The 19,749-nt window shown below is 46.4% G+C and overlaps 1 protein-coding gene across 3 annotated transcripts in view; it reads left to right on the top strand.

Moving 5' to 3' along the window:
- The first annotated feature begins 12,836 nt into the window (after nucleotides 1–12,836).
- The window catches only part of PLEKHA6 (pleckstrin homology domain containing A6), a 153,245-nt gene continuing 146,332 nt past the window's right edge, over nucleotides 12,837–19,749 (top strand). For 2 of the 3 annotated variants that reach the window (XM_055368988.2, XM_055368998.2), the window contains exons 1-2: nucleotides 12,838–13,324; nucleotides 19,441–19,517. In XM_055368988.2, coding sequence (XP_055224963.2) covers nucleotides 13,242–13,324; nucleotides 19,441–19,517 — 160 coding nt within the window. In that variant the 5' untranslated portion in view covers nucleotides 12,838–13,241. Of the gene's footprint in view, nucleotides 13,325–19,440; nucleotides 19,518–19,749 lie in introns of all 3 variants that reach the window. The other variant, XM_031014036.3, reaches the window with a different exon arrangement.

A 19,749-nucleotide genomic window follows, 5' to 3' on the forward strand; every position in this document is an offset into this window, starting at 1 on the left:
GAGAGATTAGACCTCTCTGCTTCCTTCCTAGTGCTCTTTCCAGTGCTGTAAAGAGAACCTGGGCATTGGTCCAGACAGATTTGAGGTTGAATTCCAGCTTTCCATTTCCACCAGCTGTGTGCCCATAAGTAAATTATTTGAGTCTTAAGAGGCCATCTGTAAAATTTGAATAATAATATCTCTCAAAGTAGTTGGGAGGATTAAAGTAGGTAACATATGACAAGTTCTTACACCATATTTGTCTCATAATATCAAATACTCACATAGTGTATATTATGATATATATCCCGATTTACAGATGAGGGACCTGAAGCATAGTAACCCACCCAAGTTAGGTAACTAGGGAATGGCAGAGAACTAGGAGTGAAACCCAGTCTGGCTCCAGATCCCATGCCTCTAACTACAATGCTTCACTCCTTTTCTAGGTAAATGTTAATTCCTTCTTTTTGGATTAGATAGGGTTGGACTCTAACAAATGAGTACTCTTGACTGGGTGGATGTTGAGGGAATGGGGCAGTTAAAGGGTAGCAAGGCAAAGGATATTTCAAGTAGGAAAAATAGCTTTGGAGAAAAGGTAGAAATGGAAGGATACGGGAAACATGCTGGGGAAATGGCTAATAGGCTGATAAGTTTGGGTGGAGGTCCTGGGGGATAGAGAAGAATAGTGGGGGATAAACTTCGTTATGTAGGGTCTAAATGATAGAGTGCTTTGAATGCCATGCTAACAAAGTTGGTCTGTTTTATTCTACATAAAGTGACAAACCATTATGGGAGTGACATGGTCAGATGGGTTCTTTTGGAATAGCTCTTGGGTCATTTGGTGGATGGATTGAACTGAGGAGCAATTATAATAGATCAAGTAGGATGCTCTTGTTCAAATATAGGCCTGAGGTAATGAGCTCAACCAAAGGGATGGTTAGAGTGGAAAGGGGGAGCCATGGAGGTGTAATAGTTGGCAGGATTCAGTGGCTTGTTAGATGAAGGAGAAGGAGAAATCACAAAGGAGTCAGCTTGACTAGGCTTGGTGACAAGGAGGAAGGTGATGTTTTCATTGAGATAGGAAATTCTGAAAGGGGAGCAGGTTGGTGGAGGGAGATGTAAGAGTTCTGTTTCACATGAATAATTGGCCATTTGTAACACCTTATTCCCCTTTCTCATTTGTGGGAAGCAGTGAGATAGACCACCTAAGGGAAATTTTGTAGGACAGTCCTAAGGGAGGAGGAAAAGAAGAGAAGGGCTTAGGTAAAGAGAGGTGGGATTCACAGACCAGAGACATGTTCAAAGCAGTTTCAGAGATGAAAATGGCATGGAGTTTTTGGGAGGTCCTGTGAGTAGACTGGATCAAAAGTTTGCTCCCACAAAACCCCTCAACCTCTCTTATCTATCCTTTTTCCCCAAGTCCTAGGTTGGCCAAGAAGCAGCCAATCCTGGCCGGGCACAGTGGCTCACGCCTGTAATCCCAGCATTTTGGGAGGCCAAGGCGGGCGAATCAGGAGGTCAGGAGTTCAAGACCAGCCTGACCAATATGGTGAAACTCCGTCTCTGCTAAAAATACAAAAACTAGCTGGGTGTGGTGGTGTGTGCCTGTAATCCCAGCTACTCAGGAGGCCGAGGCAGGAGAATCGCTTGAACCTGGGAGGCAGGGGTTGCAGTGAGCTGAAATTGCACCACTGCACTCCAGCTCCAGCCTGGGCAACCGCCAGACTCTGTCTCAAAAAAAAAAAAAAGGAAGCAGCCAATCCTTCAAGGAATGATAGAGGCTAAAGCCAGGTGCATATGGAGCTGAAGATTAAAGGGCCCTTCCTGGATCTTTTGGACTCCTCGGACCTCCTTATAACTGTAGAGGTTGTGGGGAGAGGCCCAATAATGACTGAGATTGAATCTGCTGCCACCTCAGTGGAATGAGGACCCGGAGCAGATCACATTTTCTTTAGTTTTAATTTAATTTAATTATTTTTTTAGAGAGGAGGTCTCACTCTGTCACCCCGGCCGGAGTGCAGTGGCATGATCATAACACTGCAGCCTCCAAATCCTGGGCTCAAGTGATCTTCCAGCCTCAACCCCCCAAGTAGCTGGGACTACAGTTGTGCACCACCATGCCCAGCTAATTTTAAAAATTCTTTTGTAAAAATGAGGTTCTACTTTGTTGCCCAGGCTGGTCTCAAACTCTTGGCTTCAAGTGATCCAACCCCCTTGGCCTCCAAAAATGCTGGAATTACAGGTGTTAGCCCCTATAGCCAGCAACATTTTATTTAAGAAAATAAAAGACTATGCCACTTCTTACTCCCCATCATATTCAAACTGTTATGCATATTTTGTTTAAAAGGTTGATTTATGCATTTGTTTCCCAGTAGACCATAAAGTCCAAAAGAACTGTATCTTAGGTTATAAAGGTGGGCCCAGTGCCTAGCATACAGCTTGGTTTTCTCATGAATTTGTTCATTCAATGTCTTTTATGAGTACAGTGAGAGGTCCTGTGCTATGTGCTGAATTGAATATCCATTTACTCATCAAATATTTAATGAGCACTTACTGTGTGCCAGGGTCTGGGCCAAGTGCTGGGAACACAGATTTGAATAAGACTGGCTAGGTCTCTGCTCTCAAGGAGCTTACACCTTAAGTGGTGGAGTCAGAAAACAAAAATAAGATAACAAGAAGCCTTCAGGTAGTGATATATGCTGTAAAGACAATAGAAGAGAGTGATGTGATAGGGAGAGACTTGCAGGGTATCTTTGGATACAGTAGTTGGGGAAGGTATCACTGAGGAGGTGACCTTGATCTCAGGCCTGAGTAGTAGGGAGGAGTGGGTCATGAGGTGATCACGGGGGAGGCTGGGATGAAAGATGGCTTCGGTAAGCAGTAATAAATAAGGGGGAGAGAACTATGAGATGACGGTGGCTGGGCCAACAGGGGCCAGATCATGGGGAGACTACAGGAAAATATTTGGATTTATTCTCTGTGTAATTGGAGGGCTTTAGCTGGTGAGATTGTGGGGTGCTACAATCATATTTTCTCTTTGCTATTGATCCTCTGGCTATTGTGTAAAAAAAAAAAAAATGTAGCAGGCCAAGCAAGGAGGAAGGGAGGCCAGATGAGGAGGCTGTTTGGATGGTCTACGTAGGACATGATGGAGGCTTGGACCAGGGGGCAGTGGAAGTGGAAAGGGGGAAGATTTGGGGTATATCTGGAAGGAGGTCAGATTGACTGGATGTGGAATGTGAGGAAAGAAATCTAGGGTGGCTCCTAAGTAGAATGACAAACCAACAAAGATTGCCTGAGACTGAGGGGTTTCCTGGGACATGGGATTTTCAGGGCTAAAACCAGGACAAAGTCCCAGACAAACCAGGATAATTGGTCACATTACTTTTAGGTTTTTGGGCCAAACAATGGGGTGAGTAGCTGGTGCCATATACAGAGATAGAGACGACTCAGGGAGAACAGATTTCTAGAACAGAATTCTATTTTGGCCATGTTAAGTTTGAGATGCTGATTAAACATTCACACAGAGATGCAGTTGGCAAATGTATATACATATCTGAAGCCCAAGGAGGAGAATAGATTCAGATAGAAATCTGGGGGCCAGCAATATATAGATGGCATTGAAAACAATGGGGGAGATTACCTAGGGAGAGTATGTAAATAAAGTACAGAAAAGGGCCCAGGGTGGAGTTTGGATATGAAAATGTTGAGGCTAAACAGAGGAGGAGCAGTCATCCAAGGTATTAAAAAGGAACAGTCAGTGAAGTAGGAGGTAACCCAGGAGAACATGGTGTCATGGAAGCCTAGAGAAAAACGAGCTCCCTGAAGGACAGAGTGGTCAACTATGTCTAATGCTGCTGAATAAAATGGAGAAAGAAAAGTAGATTAAAACACAGTCCCTGCTCCCAAGGAGTTTCAGTGTAGTGGGGTGATGGGAAAGTCAATTCCTATACAGCGATGAGTGCTCTAGCAGTGAGAAGCACAGGCTGCCTGGCAAGTACAGTGGGCTCCTTCCTGGGCTGCATTTGGAAGGAGAATTGGAAAACAGGATGTGGATGGAGAAGAGTTATTCAGGTCGAGGAAGCCACAGGCACAAAGGCACACTCAAGGAACTGTAGGGTTTCAGGATGGCCGGGGCACAGAGTAGTGAAACAAAAGGAGGCATGAAGTGCAGGGAGTGGGGACAGCCAGGGCTATCACACGTGACAGAGAGGTCACCTAGGATGGGAACTGAAAAGTGTTGGATTTAGCAGCTTGGACATAAGTGTCTATCTTTGCCAGAATAGTTTCTGCCATTTCAAGGAGTTATGGGGACATAAGCCAGATTATGAGTAACTGGGAAGCAGGGAGTAAGACACCCTGAGTGCACAGATCACTCATTTAAGAAACTTGAAGTGGAAGGAAGGAGTGTGGTAATGTGGCATCTGGGAGTGGGGTTGGGTTTTGTGAGTTGTTTTTTTTTTTTTTCCTCTATGGTAGAAATCTTGAGCTTAGTTATAGGCTTGAGGGAAAGAACTAGAAGTGAGGGAGAGCTTGAAAATATAGAGGAGAGGAGATAATTGATGGAGTAAGAATTCCGAGAAGCTGGTGAGGGATGGGCACGTGTAGGGTTGGGAACATGTAAAGCTTAGCGTTGGATAGGAGGAAAGAGACAGATGGGTAGAAATATAGATAAGATTGTTAACAGTGGGCTTAGGAAGACTGAAGGGAAGGTGTTCTTTTCTGATTGCCTTTATTTTCTCTCAGAATAATGATGAGGTCTGCTGCTGAGAGCAGCTGTAGACCCAGCAAGAGGTATATGGAAGGCTAGAGAGTGAATTTACAGGGGTATCAACTTAATTCCTCCAGTGGCTGGATGTGATATTTTTCTAGGCAGGAGCAGAAGAGTGGACGTATTAATTCAGAGTGGCGTCTTGCAGTGTGGATACAGCTGAGGACAAGTGGACAAGGATATTAGCAAGGATGAAGTGACAGGCTATGAGTTTGGACTGAAAAATGCAGGAAGTGGAATGCGGATTTGGTTGATAGATTAGGAGGAAATGTACTGAAGGAAGAAGGCAAGGAGCAGGTATAAAGAGAAGAAAGGAATCAGGGTATGAGAAGCACCAAAACTGTTTTCAGGAAGCAGGACATTAGAGTTTAAGTTTTCCAGGTTGGAGCAAATCTGAGTGGTGAGAAAGTCCAAGGTGAGGCCTTGGGTATGAGTAGGTTATTGGAGTGGAGGTGAATAGCCCTGGAGTTGAGGGTATCAAGGTATTGTAGGGTTAGGACACTGGATAGATAGTTCATTCACATTAGTCCTGAAATCACCCAGAATGAGAGGGAGATAGGGGAGAGAGAAGAAGCTGCTGAACCGGGAGCCAAGGTCCTTGATGAGTGTAGAGGACTGACCAGCAGGTTGGTGGGTGACAGAGACAAGAGAGGAAGAAGCTGATTGGCTGAAGGCAGAAACAGTTTTTACAGAGATGAAGGCACAATTGTGCCTTATAATTTTATTGAACTAAATTGAACCGAAGTGCTATGTTAGTTCCAGGAAATGCCAAAGTCTGCACCAGCTGCCATTTTCTAGAAAAACCCCAGGACACACATTAAAGTCAGCACTGAAAGAGCATTGCCAAAAGTTAGAGCTCTCAAGTCAAGAAGAGACCCAGAGAAGAAATGTCAGCAGGTGGACTACAGACGGGGCCATTCCTCTGGGCTACACCAGGCCCATATCTTGCCCTGAAAATTTCAGTCCTCCCCTCCCCGTCTGGGGAACTGTCAGTGCCAGCTCTCTGCTCCATGAAACATCCTGGCAGGAAAAGTCAGCCAGCCATCTTGGGCTGGCATCATTCCCAGGAGAAGCCAGAGCAGAGGCTTTGAGAGATGGAGCTGAAGGAAGCACATTTCAGCACGCTTTTCTACGGAAGAGCAAGGGCTCATTAGCTAAAACGATCATCTTCCCAGGCCTGTTCTCAGACCAACTTAAAAATCACCTGGGCTATCTCTCCACCCTTTCACCCAGGAGTACAAGTTGCTTCCTGCTCAGACAGAACCCACCCTAACCTCAGCCCTTCTGGAGCACAGGCACCACTCGCACATTGCTTCTGCTTGTGAGTGATGTGAACACACACAAGGCACACTTCCAGGATGCCGCCGCCGCTTCTCCTCCTGTTTCATGGGCACTTGTTCTCCAGTCTCCTTTGCAGGTTCTTTCTTATTAACTTGACCTCTGACATTTGGAATGCCCCAGTTCTCAGCCCTTTATCTCTGTCTCCTCTCTCCCTACATTCATTTCCTTTGTGATCACAACCAGCCTCAGGGCTGTAATACCTTCTAATCACCGAAAAATACTAATGCATATCTCTACTCCTCAGTCTTCTATTAGGTTGGTGCAAATGTAATTGCGGTTTTTGCTATTGTTTTTAATGGCAAAAACCGAAATGACATTTGCACCAATCTAATAGTCTTATCATCCACTCACCTTGTTGGCATCTCTGCTTGGCTACCTCATAGGCATCTCCAACTTAACATGCTCAAAATTGAACTTCTGATTCCCCCAACTCCCTGCCACACCTGCTTTACCTGCAGCCTACCCTCATCTTAGTCTATCCTTCCAGCCACCCAGGCCAAATCCCTTGGAGTCATCCTGACTCCCCTTCCTCTAAGCCCAAATACAGTCTATCAGCAAATCCTGTCAGTTCTACCTCCAAAAGTTACCCAGAATCTTACTCTTTCTCACTGCTTCTCCCCTCTGACATCCTGAACCAAGCCATCTTCATGTCTTGCTTGGATTATTACAATAGCCTCCTAACTAGAATCTGCTTTGACCCTATTTCAAACAACAGCCAGAGCGATCCTCTAAATACATGAAGCCCTGAAGATCATGTCACTTCTGCACTCAAAACCAACCAACAATTTTCTGTCTCATTTTAGAATAAAAGCAAAACTCCTTACACTGGCTTGGAATGACCTGGCCTCCCTCTACCCTCCATCCTTATCTCCTCCTGTTCCCTTCTTCATTCACGCTGCTCCAGCCTTACTGGCCTCCTTGTCGCTTCTCACTTCAAGGGTGCTCCCACCTCCAGGTCTTTGCACTTACTATTTCCTCTGCCTGGAACATGCTTCCCATGGTGTCCACACGATTTGCTGTCTCCTGTCCTTCAAGCCTTTGTGCAAATGTCATTCTTCTCACTGAGGCCCTTCCTCACTACCCTATGTAACATATTCACAATATAAGACAGGAGCACCCTCTGTGCTCCTTCTGTTCCCTTTACTCTCTCCATTTCTTTCTAGACTTATCTTCTGAGACCACATGCTTATTAAATGTGAACTCCGTGAGAGGAGGGACATTCTGTCCTTGCCCACAGAGGGTATCAATAAATATCTGTGGAACCAATGCAATTCAATATACCTGGTTTTGGGGAAACCTCAGAATTCTGCCATCCTCTGGATGCCAGCACTAGAATGGCAGTTTTTATAATGAAACCCTTCTCTTTCAAGTCCTTACAGAGGTATGACTTTAATTAAGCAACTAGTCTGTCTGGACCCTTGCCTATTTACACAGCCATATCTCGAATGCCAGCAGAGATGGCTGTTGCCTTCCTTTCCTTTGCTTCCTAGTTCTTGGAAGAAAATCAACAGTGGCTAGTGACCTCGCCTGCAGGTGAGCATAACTATTAAACACCAGCCCTCAACGCAGATTGCTGTTGTGGCTATTCTTTCATAGAGCAAAGGAATCTGTTATAATCTTCTTGTAACTATGTGAGTCTCTTGGCCAAATATGTTTAAATGATGTAGCAAATGTCTCAATGTGAACTTTCTACTGATCAGGTTTTCAGGAGATTTGAGTTTTGGTCTTAACTCTACTGTGGAATTGCCACAACTCTGGGTACTTTCCTGAATTCTCTAGTATCTTCGTTGGGAAAAATGTGTTTTTTTGGGGTAGATGATCACTAAGACCCTTTCTTGATCTAAAATTGTGGTTTTCTCAGAACAGAAGAGCTCCTATTTGTGAGTCACTAGAAACACACATGATTATCTCTTTGGCTTTCCCATTACACACAAAAAGCCTTTTTTGTGTGTGACTTTTATATCGGTCAGGACTTTTTCATTTGTTAGGGGCAGAAACCCAGCTCAAACCAACTAGAAAGGAAGTAAGGGGTCTATTGGCACATATAGCTGGAAATATAGGGGTAGAGCCTCTCTGGCAAGCTGGATCCCAGGGCTCCCAGGATATATGGAGGACCCATTCTCTCGCCGTCTTCTGGCTTCACTTCCTCCTGTGTTGGTTTCACTTTCAGGCAGCCCCCACATGACGACCCCAGCAACGGTGACACAACTCATGCCACCTTCAAATGCAAGAGGAAAAGGGCTTCTTCCCGAGAATTTTGGGATCTTTAAAAAACAGAGTCTTATTGGTCTTGTCTGAGTCTTGTGTCCTTTCCTGCACCAGGGGAATGGAGAGTTGTCAGATCTCTGGCCAGATCTGTGTCACAGCCCAACCCTCAATGGAGCTTGAGAGTAAAGGTGGGGCCAGCCCACACAGGCTGAGAGTGGCAGAGGGTAGATAGATGTCAAAAGGAAACCTGCAGCTATTAACAGAAGAAGGGAGAGTAGATGCTGGAGAGGTAAAAATAATGGACATTTATTTCAGTCCTCATTAAGGGTTTTTTTTTTTTTTTTGAGACAGAGTCTCACTTTGTCACCCAGGCTGGAGTGCAGTGGCGCAGTCTCGGCTCACTGCAACCTCCACTTCCTGGATTCAAGCTATTCTCGTGCCTCAGCCTCCTGAGTAGCTGGGATTACACGCGTGCACCACCAAATAATTTTTGTACTTTTAGTAGAGACGGGGTTTCACCATGTTGGTCAGGCTGGTCTTGAACTCCCAACCTCAAGTTATCCACCTGCCTCGGCCTCCCAAAGTGCTGAGATTACAGGTGTGAGCCACCACACCTGGCCCTCACTGAGTTGTGATTTTCTTGTAGGTACTGTATTAATTTCTCATGGCTGCTGTAACAAATTACTACAAATTGGGTGGTTTAAAACAATAGAAATTTATACTCTCCCAGTTCAGGATGAAATCCAGGTATTGGCAGGGCTGCACTCTCTCTGGAAGCTCTAGGGGAAAATGTACTCTGCCTCTTCTAACTTTTGGTGATTGCCAACATTCCCTAACTTGGGGCCACATCACTCCAATCTCTGTTTTCATGGTCACATTACTTCCACCTCTTCTATTACATTTCTTATGTGTCTCTTACGAGGACATTTGTCATTCGATTTAGTGCTCACCCCAGTAATCCAGGATGATTTTCTCATCTTAAGATTCTTAATTGTATCTGCAAAGACCTTTTTCCAAATAAGGGAACATTAATAGATTCCAGGGATTTGATGCAGATAGCTTTTGAGGAGATGTTTTTCAGCCTACCGCAGATATCAAACCAGAAATAGTAATGTTGAAGTGATTAAGACATCAGAATGTAATGGAGAATCAGAATAATTTATAAATATTACTGATATATTTTTTCCAAATGCTTGGTTGCCTTTTAAAGAGACGAAAGAGGCCAGACGCACTTGCTCACTCCTGTAATCCCAGCATTTTGGGAGGCTGAGGTGGGATGCTCGCTTGAGTCCAGGAGTTCAAGGTCACAGTGAGCTCTGATTGTGCCACTGCACCACCTTAGCCTTGGTGACAAAATGAGATCCTGTTTTTAAGCAAATAAATAAATAAATAAACATTTTTAAAGGGATAAAAAAAATTTGCTGTGGGGGGAAAAGCAATCAGACAGCTAAATTTCTGACTTAGTTGCCAGCCATGTATGATTTTCATTTTAATATATCAACCCTCCTTCTCTCTTCTAGGTAATTGTTGAACCAATAGCTGCTTTTATTTGGGTTTTCTACTCTTTTTCTACATGTCTTTAGCTCTTTTGCTAAAATGTCGTTACTAGCAGTATCAATACTAATCATAATTGATAAACAAGAAGTAGCATGTAAAAAGTCACTAGCGAGACTAGACCACAGTTAGGAAAATATTTTCGAACATGATTTCTTATTTCAAATGAGTAATAAACATTTACAAATCTGAGCCACTGGCCTTTTCTCATCTAGGTAAATGTCCCCAGGAACCCCAGGCTAGATTAGACATTAAACAAGACAAAAATCTCGTGGAAAAACAGATCAAGAGGCGCTCAAAGAAGACAGTAGTGTAATACATGTTTTCAAATATATGTCATCTTTTCCCGTTTCCGCCCACGTTCAGCACAAGCAGCTGCCCTTACTGGTTGCTCAGGTTGGACTGGGAGTGCACTGATTGCTGGTGTTTTCCCTTGAGGCATCTTGGCAGCAACTCTGGTGGTTTATATTCTTGGCCATCTCAGGGGCTAGGCAGGTGGCTCTGTGCTTTGTCAGTGGCATGAGTCCTACAGGTGTTTCATATGGCTGGTGACAGGGGACGGCAGCCTGGCAGAGTCTGCTACCTTGATCTGCCAACTTTCTCCAATTCAGAAATGAAGGGGCACCTAGACCTTCATCTGTGCTTCCCAGGTGCAGCTCTGCTTCATTGTCAAATGAAGCTTTCTCTACTAGAAATTTGTAGGATCTGAGAAGAGAGAAAGAATTTGGACATCATGGGTTTCTGCGTGTCTTCTGCTTCTGGAGAATGGACTTAACTTAGATCTGGCAGCCAGGATGTTGGCAGAGTCAATTTCCAGTGTTGGAGTGCGAAGGATGTAATGAAAACACCTCTGGCCTGAGACACTGGTGGGCAGATCCTTTTCAGCCACTACCTTTCTCAGTGACCTTGACCAGCCCCTTTCCCTTCTCTGTTCCTCACTTGCCATATTCAAAACAAGAGGATTGGACTAAATGTTCTCTGAGGCATCTCCTAGCTTTACCATCTATCAGATGTATACACTTTAAACCCTCCAGGCTGAGAATTTGGGATCTATGAGAAGGATCACAGGCTGTTTCTTTTCCCAGAAAGATCTCCCCACACACACCCTGATGTTGCTGATGGTTATATTGAGAGTGCCTCTAAATAAAGTCCAAAAGTACAGGATTGTGGTTAGAGTTAAGAGTAGTTCTCAGTTATGACCATATCAAGCATTCATCAAATGTTAATTGGTCTGGGCACAGTGGCTCATGCCTGTTATCCCAGCACTTTGGGAAACTGAGGCGGGTGGATCAGACCACTTTAGGTCAGGAATTTGAGACCAGTCTGGCCAACATGGTGAAACCCCGTCTCTACTGAAAATACAAAAAAAATTAGCCAGGCATGGTAGTGAGTGCCTGCTGCCCCAGCTACTCAGGAGGCTGAGGTGAGAGGATCACTTGAACTTGGGAGGTGGAGGTTGCAGTGAGCCAAGATCATGCCACTGCACTCCAGCCTGGGTGATAGAGTGAGACTCCATTTCAAAAAAAAAAAAGAAAGAAATTGTTAATTGGTGCCGCAGGCAGCTGCCAGGGCTGTAAAGATGGATAAGATGGAGTTCCTGCCCCAAGGAGCACACAGTCCAATGGAGGAGACAGATGACTAAATCAAGGATTGCATTACAGTGTGATAAGTGCTACTATAGGGTTATTCATCAGGTGCCATGACACATGGAGGATGGACATATAAATCTCTCTGGGGTAGTGTCAGGAATGGCTTCCTGGAGGAGGTGGCACATGGGTAGACACTGAAAGGATGAGTAGGAATTACCTATGTGGAATGGGGATCAAGTCTCCTGGAATGCTCACAAAATGTATGTTTGCCCAACAGATAATTGCCAACTGTCATGGAACACATTGCTCCCTTTAAACACAGGTGTCTCTCTCATCGTCTAATTATTCTCCTGGGCCTGGCACATGGATTGGAACTGTATGTACCTAACTGGAGCCCCAGTGGCAGATCCGGAGTAAGCTGGGAAAGCCAAATGGACTTCAGCATTTTTTCTTTTTTGAGACAGGGTCTTGCTCTGTTGCCCAGGCTGGAGTGCACTGGCAGGATCATAGCTCACCGCAGCCTCGACTCAAAGTGATCCCAGGCTCAAAGTGATCCTCCTGACAGTGTTCTGAGTTGCTGGGACTACAGGCTCGTGCCACCAGATCCAGCTAATTAATTATTATTATTATTTGTAGTGACAGGGTCTTGCTATGTTGCCTAAGCTGGCTAACTTTGATATAGACCCTGAGATAGCAGAACTGTGGGCTCCAGCAATACTGTTTTTGGTATGCCAGTATGAAATGCTTGCAGTCTGCATTCTGTACACATAACACATTCCCTTCTCTCTCCATTTTTCTTCCTTTTTCCTTTTCCATTTCTGGTGCAAGTTAGGGGGTTGGAGGGACATAAACGCTGTTGGTTTCTGAGTATTTCTAAGGTCTCCCTGTGATTCTACTTAGTCATGGCAGACTTCTTGGAGGAGGTGCTGGGAAAGAAAGGTAAGGACTAGCTCGACTAATCAGGATGGCATCTGAGCTAGGAGAGGCTCCCCGGGCCCCTCGCTGCTCACAGCCCCGCCACGCTTCCGTGCCTTTGACCTTTGTTCCTCTCCTAACCTCCCACCAAGTAGAACCAGGTTTAATCACTTCCCCTTTTCCGTTCAGTGGCTGGACATGTCCATCAGGTTCCTGATTCAAAGCACTTTTAGTCAAACTGGTTCTCTGCGCGGTGCGCCTGGATTGGGGGACTTGGCGCTGCCGGCGAGTTCTCGGGGCTGTGAATTACCTTCCGAGGCGGCGGCGCGGCTCCGCCCCCGGCCCCGCCGGTGGTTCAAGTGCAAGATCGGAGCTGGGAGCGGAGAGGCAACACCCCTGCTCGCACTGCAACCTGCTCCCTTCGGGGAGGGATCCTCCCCGCTCCAGCTTCTGCTCTCCGGGCTCCGCCAGGCTGGAGGGCAGCAGAGCCAGGAGGAACGGAGACCCAGCGCTGCCCGTTAACAGTCCCGGCAGGAGAGGCATCATAATTACTCACCGCGCTAATTGCCCGTCATTAAAGTTCAGGAAACGGTCCGAAGAGGAGCTCCCGAGTCGACGAGGAGGCAGGTGGTGTCTGGGGCTCCCGGCCGGCCAGGGTTAAGCGCTTGCCTGCTCCCTGCCGCCCGGCTTGAGGCCAGCGCGTCTTCAGTGGGGAGGCCAGCCACTGCCAGGGACCCGGGAGCGACGCCGCCAGCCCGGCCGGACCCCCTCCCCCACCACGGCCTCTGGAAGGGGGCAGCAAGTGGGGGTTCCCGGGTACCAAGCCCCCTGCCCAGCCGGCGCCTGGGGGCGCAGAGAGCGAGAGGGGCTGCAGGGATACCGAGATGGCCGATGAGATTGACTGGCTGGACCTGCCCGGCCGGTGGGCCTACGGAGTTGACGGCGGTGGGAGAATCTTCTTCATCAAGTATGTTGGTCTCGCTCTTCTTTTTATTTCAATTTTTTCCATTAAGTTGCCCAACTTGAAAAGTGGCGGGGCTGGGGGCAGGCCGGAGAAGGTGGGTGAAGCGGTGGCTACAACGGCGGGCATGACTAATAAGTTTATCACCATGCCTGTTTGAATGTGTCTCCCGCCTTTTCCTCAATGGGTCAAAGTCCAGCAAAGGCTTGGCATTCCCTCAGCTTGGAAAGGCTGGGCAGGGCAGGGGAGTGCTGCCCTTTCTCCCTCTCCCTGGTCACATGCGAGGCCTCCAGGAGGATGACTAGACCAATGCCCAGCTTGGAGTTTTTTCAGCTCCTTCCCTGAAAGGGCCAGAGGTAGGTCTTTCATTTTCCCCGAGACTTTCCTATGGGAAGACTTGGGCTAAGTGACAACATACCAGGAGATCCCGCCTCTACCACTCAGTTCCTGGCAACCCTCGCCCCAGACTCAGTGTGCCCAGGACAGCAGTTCTCCTCTCCTGTCCTGCTTCTTTATGGGGCTGTGGTCAAGAGGGAGGGGGACGATGCCCACTGTATGTTTAGCATTCTTGAGAGAGAGCGCGCCTTTGCTACTCTCAGTAATATATTAGCACTGTTATATTAATTTCATAAACCAAAATGGCTCTGGCATAATCTCATTATAACAAAGTGGCCCTGCTGGCTGTCTTTTGGCTCACTTCTACTATAGTCATCTTTTGCCAGGATAGACATCTTCCAGAAATATAGCAAGTCTAGAAGCACAGCGTCTTGGACTGTTACCCACACTTGACGAGCTTTTCCTTCCTCAAGATAGCCACTTAAAAACGTCAGAGCTACAAGGAATCTTAGAAGCAACCCCTTCATTTGTCAAATGGGGAACTGAGGTCCAGAGATATTGAAGTACCGGTCTAAGAGAAAACCACTTGTTAATCAGAGCTGGGACTCAGCCCAGCATCTGCTGACTTAGTGCACTGCTTCCCCGGGTACCAAACTGCCTTTGCAGGGGCTCAGGCAGGCAGTGGTTTCTCTTTGGTGTTTCTAAGTTTCCACATTTGCTTTAGGCCTTTGTTCTGTAATTATCACCACCATGATCATAATTGATGTTGTAATTATATTATCTTAGAAATTAACTCCATTAAAGTTCTTGACCCTAAGTCAGATTCTTAAATAACAGAACTTCTGCAATATTAAAACTGCAGTGGCTAGAGACATTAGAGTTTATAAGAATCACCCAAGGAACTTATTAAGAAGGTGGATTCCTGAGCCCTACCTCAGGAGATTCCTATTCAGAGGATCTGGGGTAGGGTCTTAGAATGTGAATTTCCGTGAGCCCCTCAGGTATACTGATGAAGTGGTCCATTCTCTTCTTTCTTCCTGATCTCTTACTTGCCATCCAGATTCTTTTCCTCTTTCATTCTACAAACATTTATTGGGCATCCACTCTTTGCTGCAGTGCTAGGCACTGGAGATAAAAACAATAAGATATAGGTTTTTACTTTAAGGTAACAGGGAGAATACATAAATCAATACTTAGGAAATAATATGGTACATTCTTGAGGCATTTGCATGATGCTATGGGAAGGAAAGAACTAATGCTCTCCAGGGAGTTCAGTGAGGGCTTCCCAGAGGAGGAAGCATTTGAGCTGATTCTGGAGGAGAGACAAGAGTGAAAGAAGCCTTGGAAGTAGAGGCTTGGGGAAATAAAGGCACCAGTGGGGGCTGAGGAACAGGTAACCTAGAGCACTCGGAGAGGTTCGGTGGAGATGGAGTGGAGCTGCTGAAATACTGTAGAGGACCAGGAGAAAAAGTAGGAAGAGGCAGCTTGAGAGAGCCCTTATGTGCTAAGCTAAGGGGTCTGGACTCCATCCTATAGGTGATGGGAAGCCAAAGGAGATTTCAAACTGGGACTTGACATCATCAAATCTGCGTTTAGAGCCTTGTCTCTGGCAGCTTCCTGAGCAATGATTTGAGGCTGAGCGAGAGGCAGGAGGAGAAACTTAAGGTATGGAAAGCAGTTAGGAAACAACTGCAGAAGTCCAGGAGACAGCTAATGGGGCCTGAATTAAAATGGTGAGAATAGAAGTGAAGGGGAGGGAAAGATGGGAGAAATCTTCAGGAACCAAATCAGGAATATTCATCTAATGCTTGAATTCTGGGGAGGGGAGACAAAGGGAGGAATCAAAGGTGAAGCTTAGAATTTCCAGCTTGAGTTGACAGAGGTCAGGAGTATGGCAAGGGGAGTGCATATTAGGGAGAGTACAGGGTTAGTGGGGAAACACTGCAGTTGAGGTCCCCGGGGGACATTCAGGAGATGCTGTCTAACAGACAACTGGATATACAGGATAGAGTTTGAAGAGAGAGGCCTGGGCTGGAAAAGGGTCATCATGTGGGGGTAGAACGACCCAGAAGAGTGCGAGGGAAAAGACAGGAGTATACCCCAGGCAGCACCAGTGTCAAGGAAGGGATAGAGGAACAGAGGCCAGGTTGGAGAGTAAGACTGAGAGGTTGCAGAGGTGGGCAGCACCAGGACCAGGGTAGAATGCCACCCCAGAAGGCAAGGAAGAGGGATGTTAAGAAGAAAAAAGGAAGGAATTCAACAGTATTGGATGCAGCAGAAAAGCCAAATGGGCCAAAGGCTAAAAAATGCCTAGTGGATTTAGGAGAGGGGGAGGCCTTTAATGATGTCTAGGAAAGTGGTTTCAGGAGAGAGCTGGGAACAGAAACCAGGTTGCAGTGGATTGGTGAATGAAAGGCCAGAAAGTGGGGAAAGCTAGGAGAGACTACTGTTGAATGTTTGGTCAGGAATGAGGAGTGCGAGACATGAAGCTGCCAGGGGACATGGCATTGAGTGGGAGGCAGCGTGTTTAGACTATAGAAGACACAGACAGAGGAGGAGGATAAAGGGATGGACCCTATAAAGAGAGAGGAGGTGAAGATGCAAGGCTGGGATGCTCAACAGAAGGAGGTTCTATAAAAGATGGAAGAGGAGGGGAACGATAACCCAGGCAGAGAGATGAGCCTTAAAGGGGAGAGAGGGCTACCTCTTCTCCAGAGGAAGACAAGTATTAAAGGATGGGTGAGAATCTGGGTAAGTTTTGGTGGTGAGGTGATTGGGCATACTGGGAAAGCTCCCACCTAATCTTTTCTATTTTTTCTTCATTAAGACATAAGATCCTCTGTGCTGGAGAGGGGCTGGGTAGCAGAGGCAGCCCTGGGACCTGAGGTTAGCCAGAAAGTCTTGGAGCACTCTGCAGATGGCAACTGACTGGGGACCTTGAAGAAGATTCTAGGTGGCACTCAGGGCTCAGCTAAGCTGGGAGACTGGATATGCAGGGAGAGGGGCTGGGTAGCAGAGGCAGCCCTGGGACCTGAGGTTAGCCGGAAAGGCTTGGAGCACTCTGCAGATGGCAACTGACTGGGGACATTGAAGAAGATTCTAGGTGGCACTCAGGGCTCAGCTAAGCTGGGAGACTGGATTTGCAGTGACCCCAGTTCTCCGAGGCCCAGTTCCCCCATCAGCCCGGTGCTGGAGTGGAGACAGCCTGTGACTGCATTGTCCCAGACAGTGGTGCTGACAACGGGTGCAAGATGGTGCAAAGACAAGGGGAAGAGGAAGTTGAGGGCTGTGGTGGAATGTCAAGGGTGTGATAGGGTTGTCTGTGATATCCAGTGGGGTAGAGATAGATGGGAAGTCTGAGGGGGTGGACAGTGTGCAAGGAGGGGAGAGTCAGGGGCTGAAAAATCTCAGGACAGATGTAATGGAGGTGAGGGCACTGGCTGACTTTCTCTCCAAACCCTTCCTTTTTATTGGCTTCCTCTTCCACTGCCTCCCAGGACCAAAGCCAAGACCAGAGACCCAGTATGTTAGAGTCTTCTTCAATGGTGCCTGAGCTCAGAAGTCACTAGAACAGCGACTTTGTTTTTTCTCTGCTTATCAGAGGGGTAGGTTAGCTGGGAGATCTCTTCCTGTAGCAGGTGTCCAACCTTAGAGAAAATTAGTGGAGTCAATAGAAAAAAAAGCATATTTTCACACCACTAGTACACACATGTTCATAGTAGCTTTATTTGTAATGGCCCAGAACTGAAAACAACCCGTAAGTTCAGCAACAGGTGAATGAATGAACACACTGTGGTGTTTCCTACAATGGAATACTATTCAGCAATTAAATGGAATCAAACGACCACACACCACAATATGGAAAAAAGCACAAAAGGCAGACAGCTGGGTGCTGTGGTTCACACTGTAATCCCAGTGCTTTGGGAGGCCAAGGCAGGAGGATCACTTGAGGTCAGGAGTTTGTAACCAACCTGGGCAACATAGTAAGACCTTGTCTCTGCAAAAAAAATAGCCAGAGGCCAGGTGCAGCGGCTCACGCCTGTAATCCCAGCACTTTGGGAGGCTGAGGCACTTGAGGTCAGGAGTTTGAGATCAGCCTGGCCAACATGGTGAAACTCCGTCTCTACTGAAAATACACGAAAAATTAGCCAGGCATGGTGGTGCATGCCTGTAACTCTAGCTACTTGGGCGGCTGAGGTGGGAGGATTGCTTGAACCCAGGCAGAGGTTTCAGTGAGGCAAGATCGTGCCACTGCACACTCCAGCCTGGGTGACGGAGCGATACTCTATCTCAAAAAAAAAAAAAAAAAAAAAAAGAAAGAAAAAATATAGCCAGACATGTTGGTGCATGCCTGTAGTCCTAGCACTTAGGGGGCTGAGGTGGGAGGATTGCTTGAGCCCAGAAGTTTGAGGCTACAAATGAGCTATGATTGTGCCACTGCACTCCAGCCTGGATGGCAGAGTGAGACCGTCAAAAAAAAAAAAAGTTTTTCAGGGCAAGAGGTATGATTATATGATTGCATGACTGTATTGTATGATTGTATGATTCTATTTATATAAAACTCTAGAAAATGCAACTAATCTATAGTAACAGAAAACAAATCAGTTGCTGGGGAGAGGGGTGAGGATAGAAAGAGCTAGGGGTTGGGGGTGGGAAGGAGGAATTACAAAGGGTCACACAGAAAGTTTGGGAATTCATTATCTTGATTTTGGTGGCAGTTTCACAGGTGTATAGATAAGTCAAAACTATTAAATTGTAAATTTTTTAGGGCGTTTATTCGATATCTCACTTTAATAAAAGTTTAATGGAGTCTTTCTTAGTGGAGTTTATTCTACATCCATTATACCTTAAAGACATTGAGTAGAGTCTTGTCCTGGGCTCCAAGATGCCATCCTAAAGCCTGGGTGATCCACGTGACCTGAGAGTTCCTTCCTCCACATACCTGAAGTAGCCAAGACAGTCAGGTGCTTCTTGCTGGATCACATCTGGCTCTGGAAAAGTCTGTGTCACTTGGTCGGTGGGGATTGAGAAATGATGATGGCTTCATCTGCCATCCAATCTAGAGCCCAGAGGGTCTGTGTTGCTGGGGAGCCTGCCTTGCTGGGTGTGAGGTATCAGAAAGAGTTTTGTCGGGGACAGATCTAGGTCTGAATCCTGTCTTCATCACTTATTGGTTGTGACTTTGGCCAAATTTCTTAACTTCTCTGAACCTCGATTCATAATCTGTAAAATTCCCAGTGTGAGGGAATGTCGTGAATGAAAAATACATAGCACTGTTGACACATAAGGACTATGGGTTCATGCAGTCTCCTCCTTTTCTTATCCATTCGAGAAGCTGCCAGTTAAGAACCTTCCTTGTTTTTCCCACCTGACTTTAGCAATCATCTCTAACATTGCCTCTGCCGTGAAGCCTTCATGCTTCCCCTTCCTTAACCTCATGCCAGGTGGCACTTGTTTCTTTGTGATGGTATCACACTTTCTACACATAGTTACAATAGGGATTACAGTGCCTATCATATTGTATTGCAGCTATCTTTTTATGCATTTGTTTCCCAGTGGGTTGTAGATTCTTTGAGGTCAGGGATTAGATATTATTCATCTTGAAATCCTCAGAGTGTGCTTAGTAAATAATACTCTGTAAATGTGAATGAATGAACAGCCTTGTGGATGCTCCCAACTCATGTGTCTGGGATTGAATAGTCGGTGTTAATGTGAATCTGGAGATGAGTGTCCTGCTCAGAAAAGCCTCTCTTGTAGCTGACACTTTCTTATTGATCTTTCTGCAGTGATGAGGAAAAGTCAACCAGCTGGGTGCACCCTGGAACAAAGTCACCCATCCAGAGTGGACACACCTCCTGCCCAGGTAAGGAACCTGTCTGTCCCTGCCTTTGCAATTGAGGAGGATGTGATAGCTTGAGGTTGCAGCAGGAATCCTGTGCCGCAACTTTGCTTCTGACTTTTTCCTTTCTCCATGGATGGACTCAGCTTAGCATTTGGACTGCCTGCCATCTGGGGGAGATTGCAGGCTTGTTGGAGCTCACCTCAGTGTCTCTCTAAGCTTCCACCTCCAAAATTAGTATCTGAGACAGGCCTTT

This window comes from Gorilla gorilla, chromosome 1, assembly GCF_029281585.2.
Source record: "Gorilla gorilla gorilla isolate KB3781 chromosome 1, NHGRI_mGorGor1-v2.1_pri, whole genome shotgun sequence".
Lineage (NCBI taxonomy): Eukaryota > Metazoa > Chordata > Mammalia > Primates > Hominidae > Gorilla > Gorilla gorilla.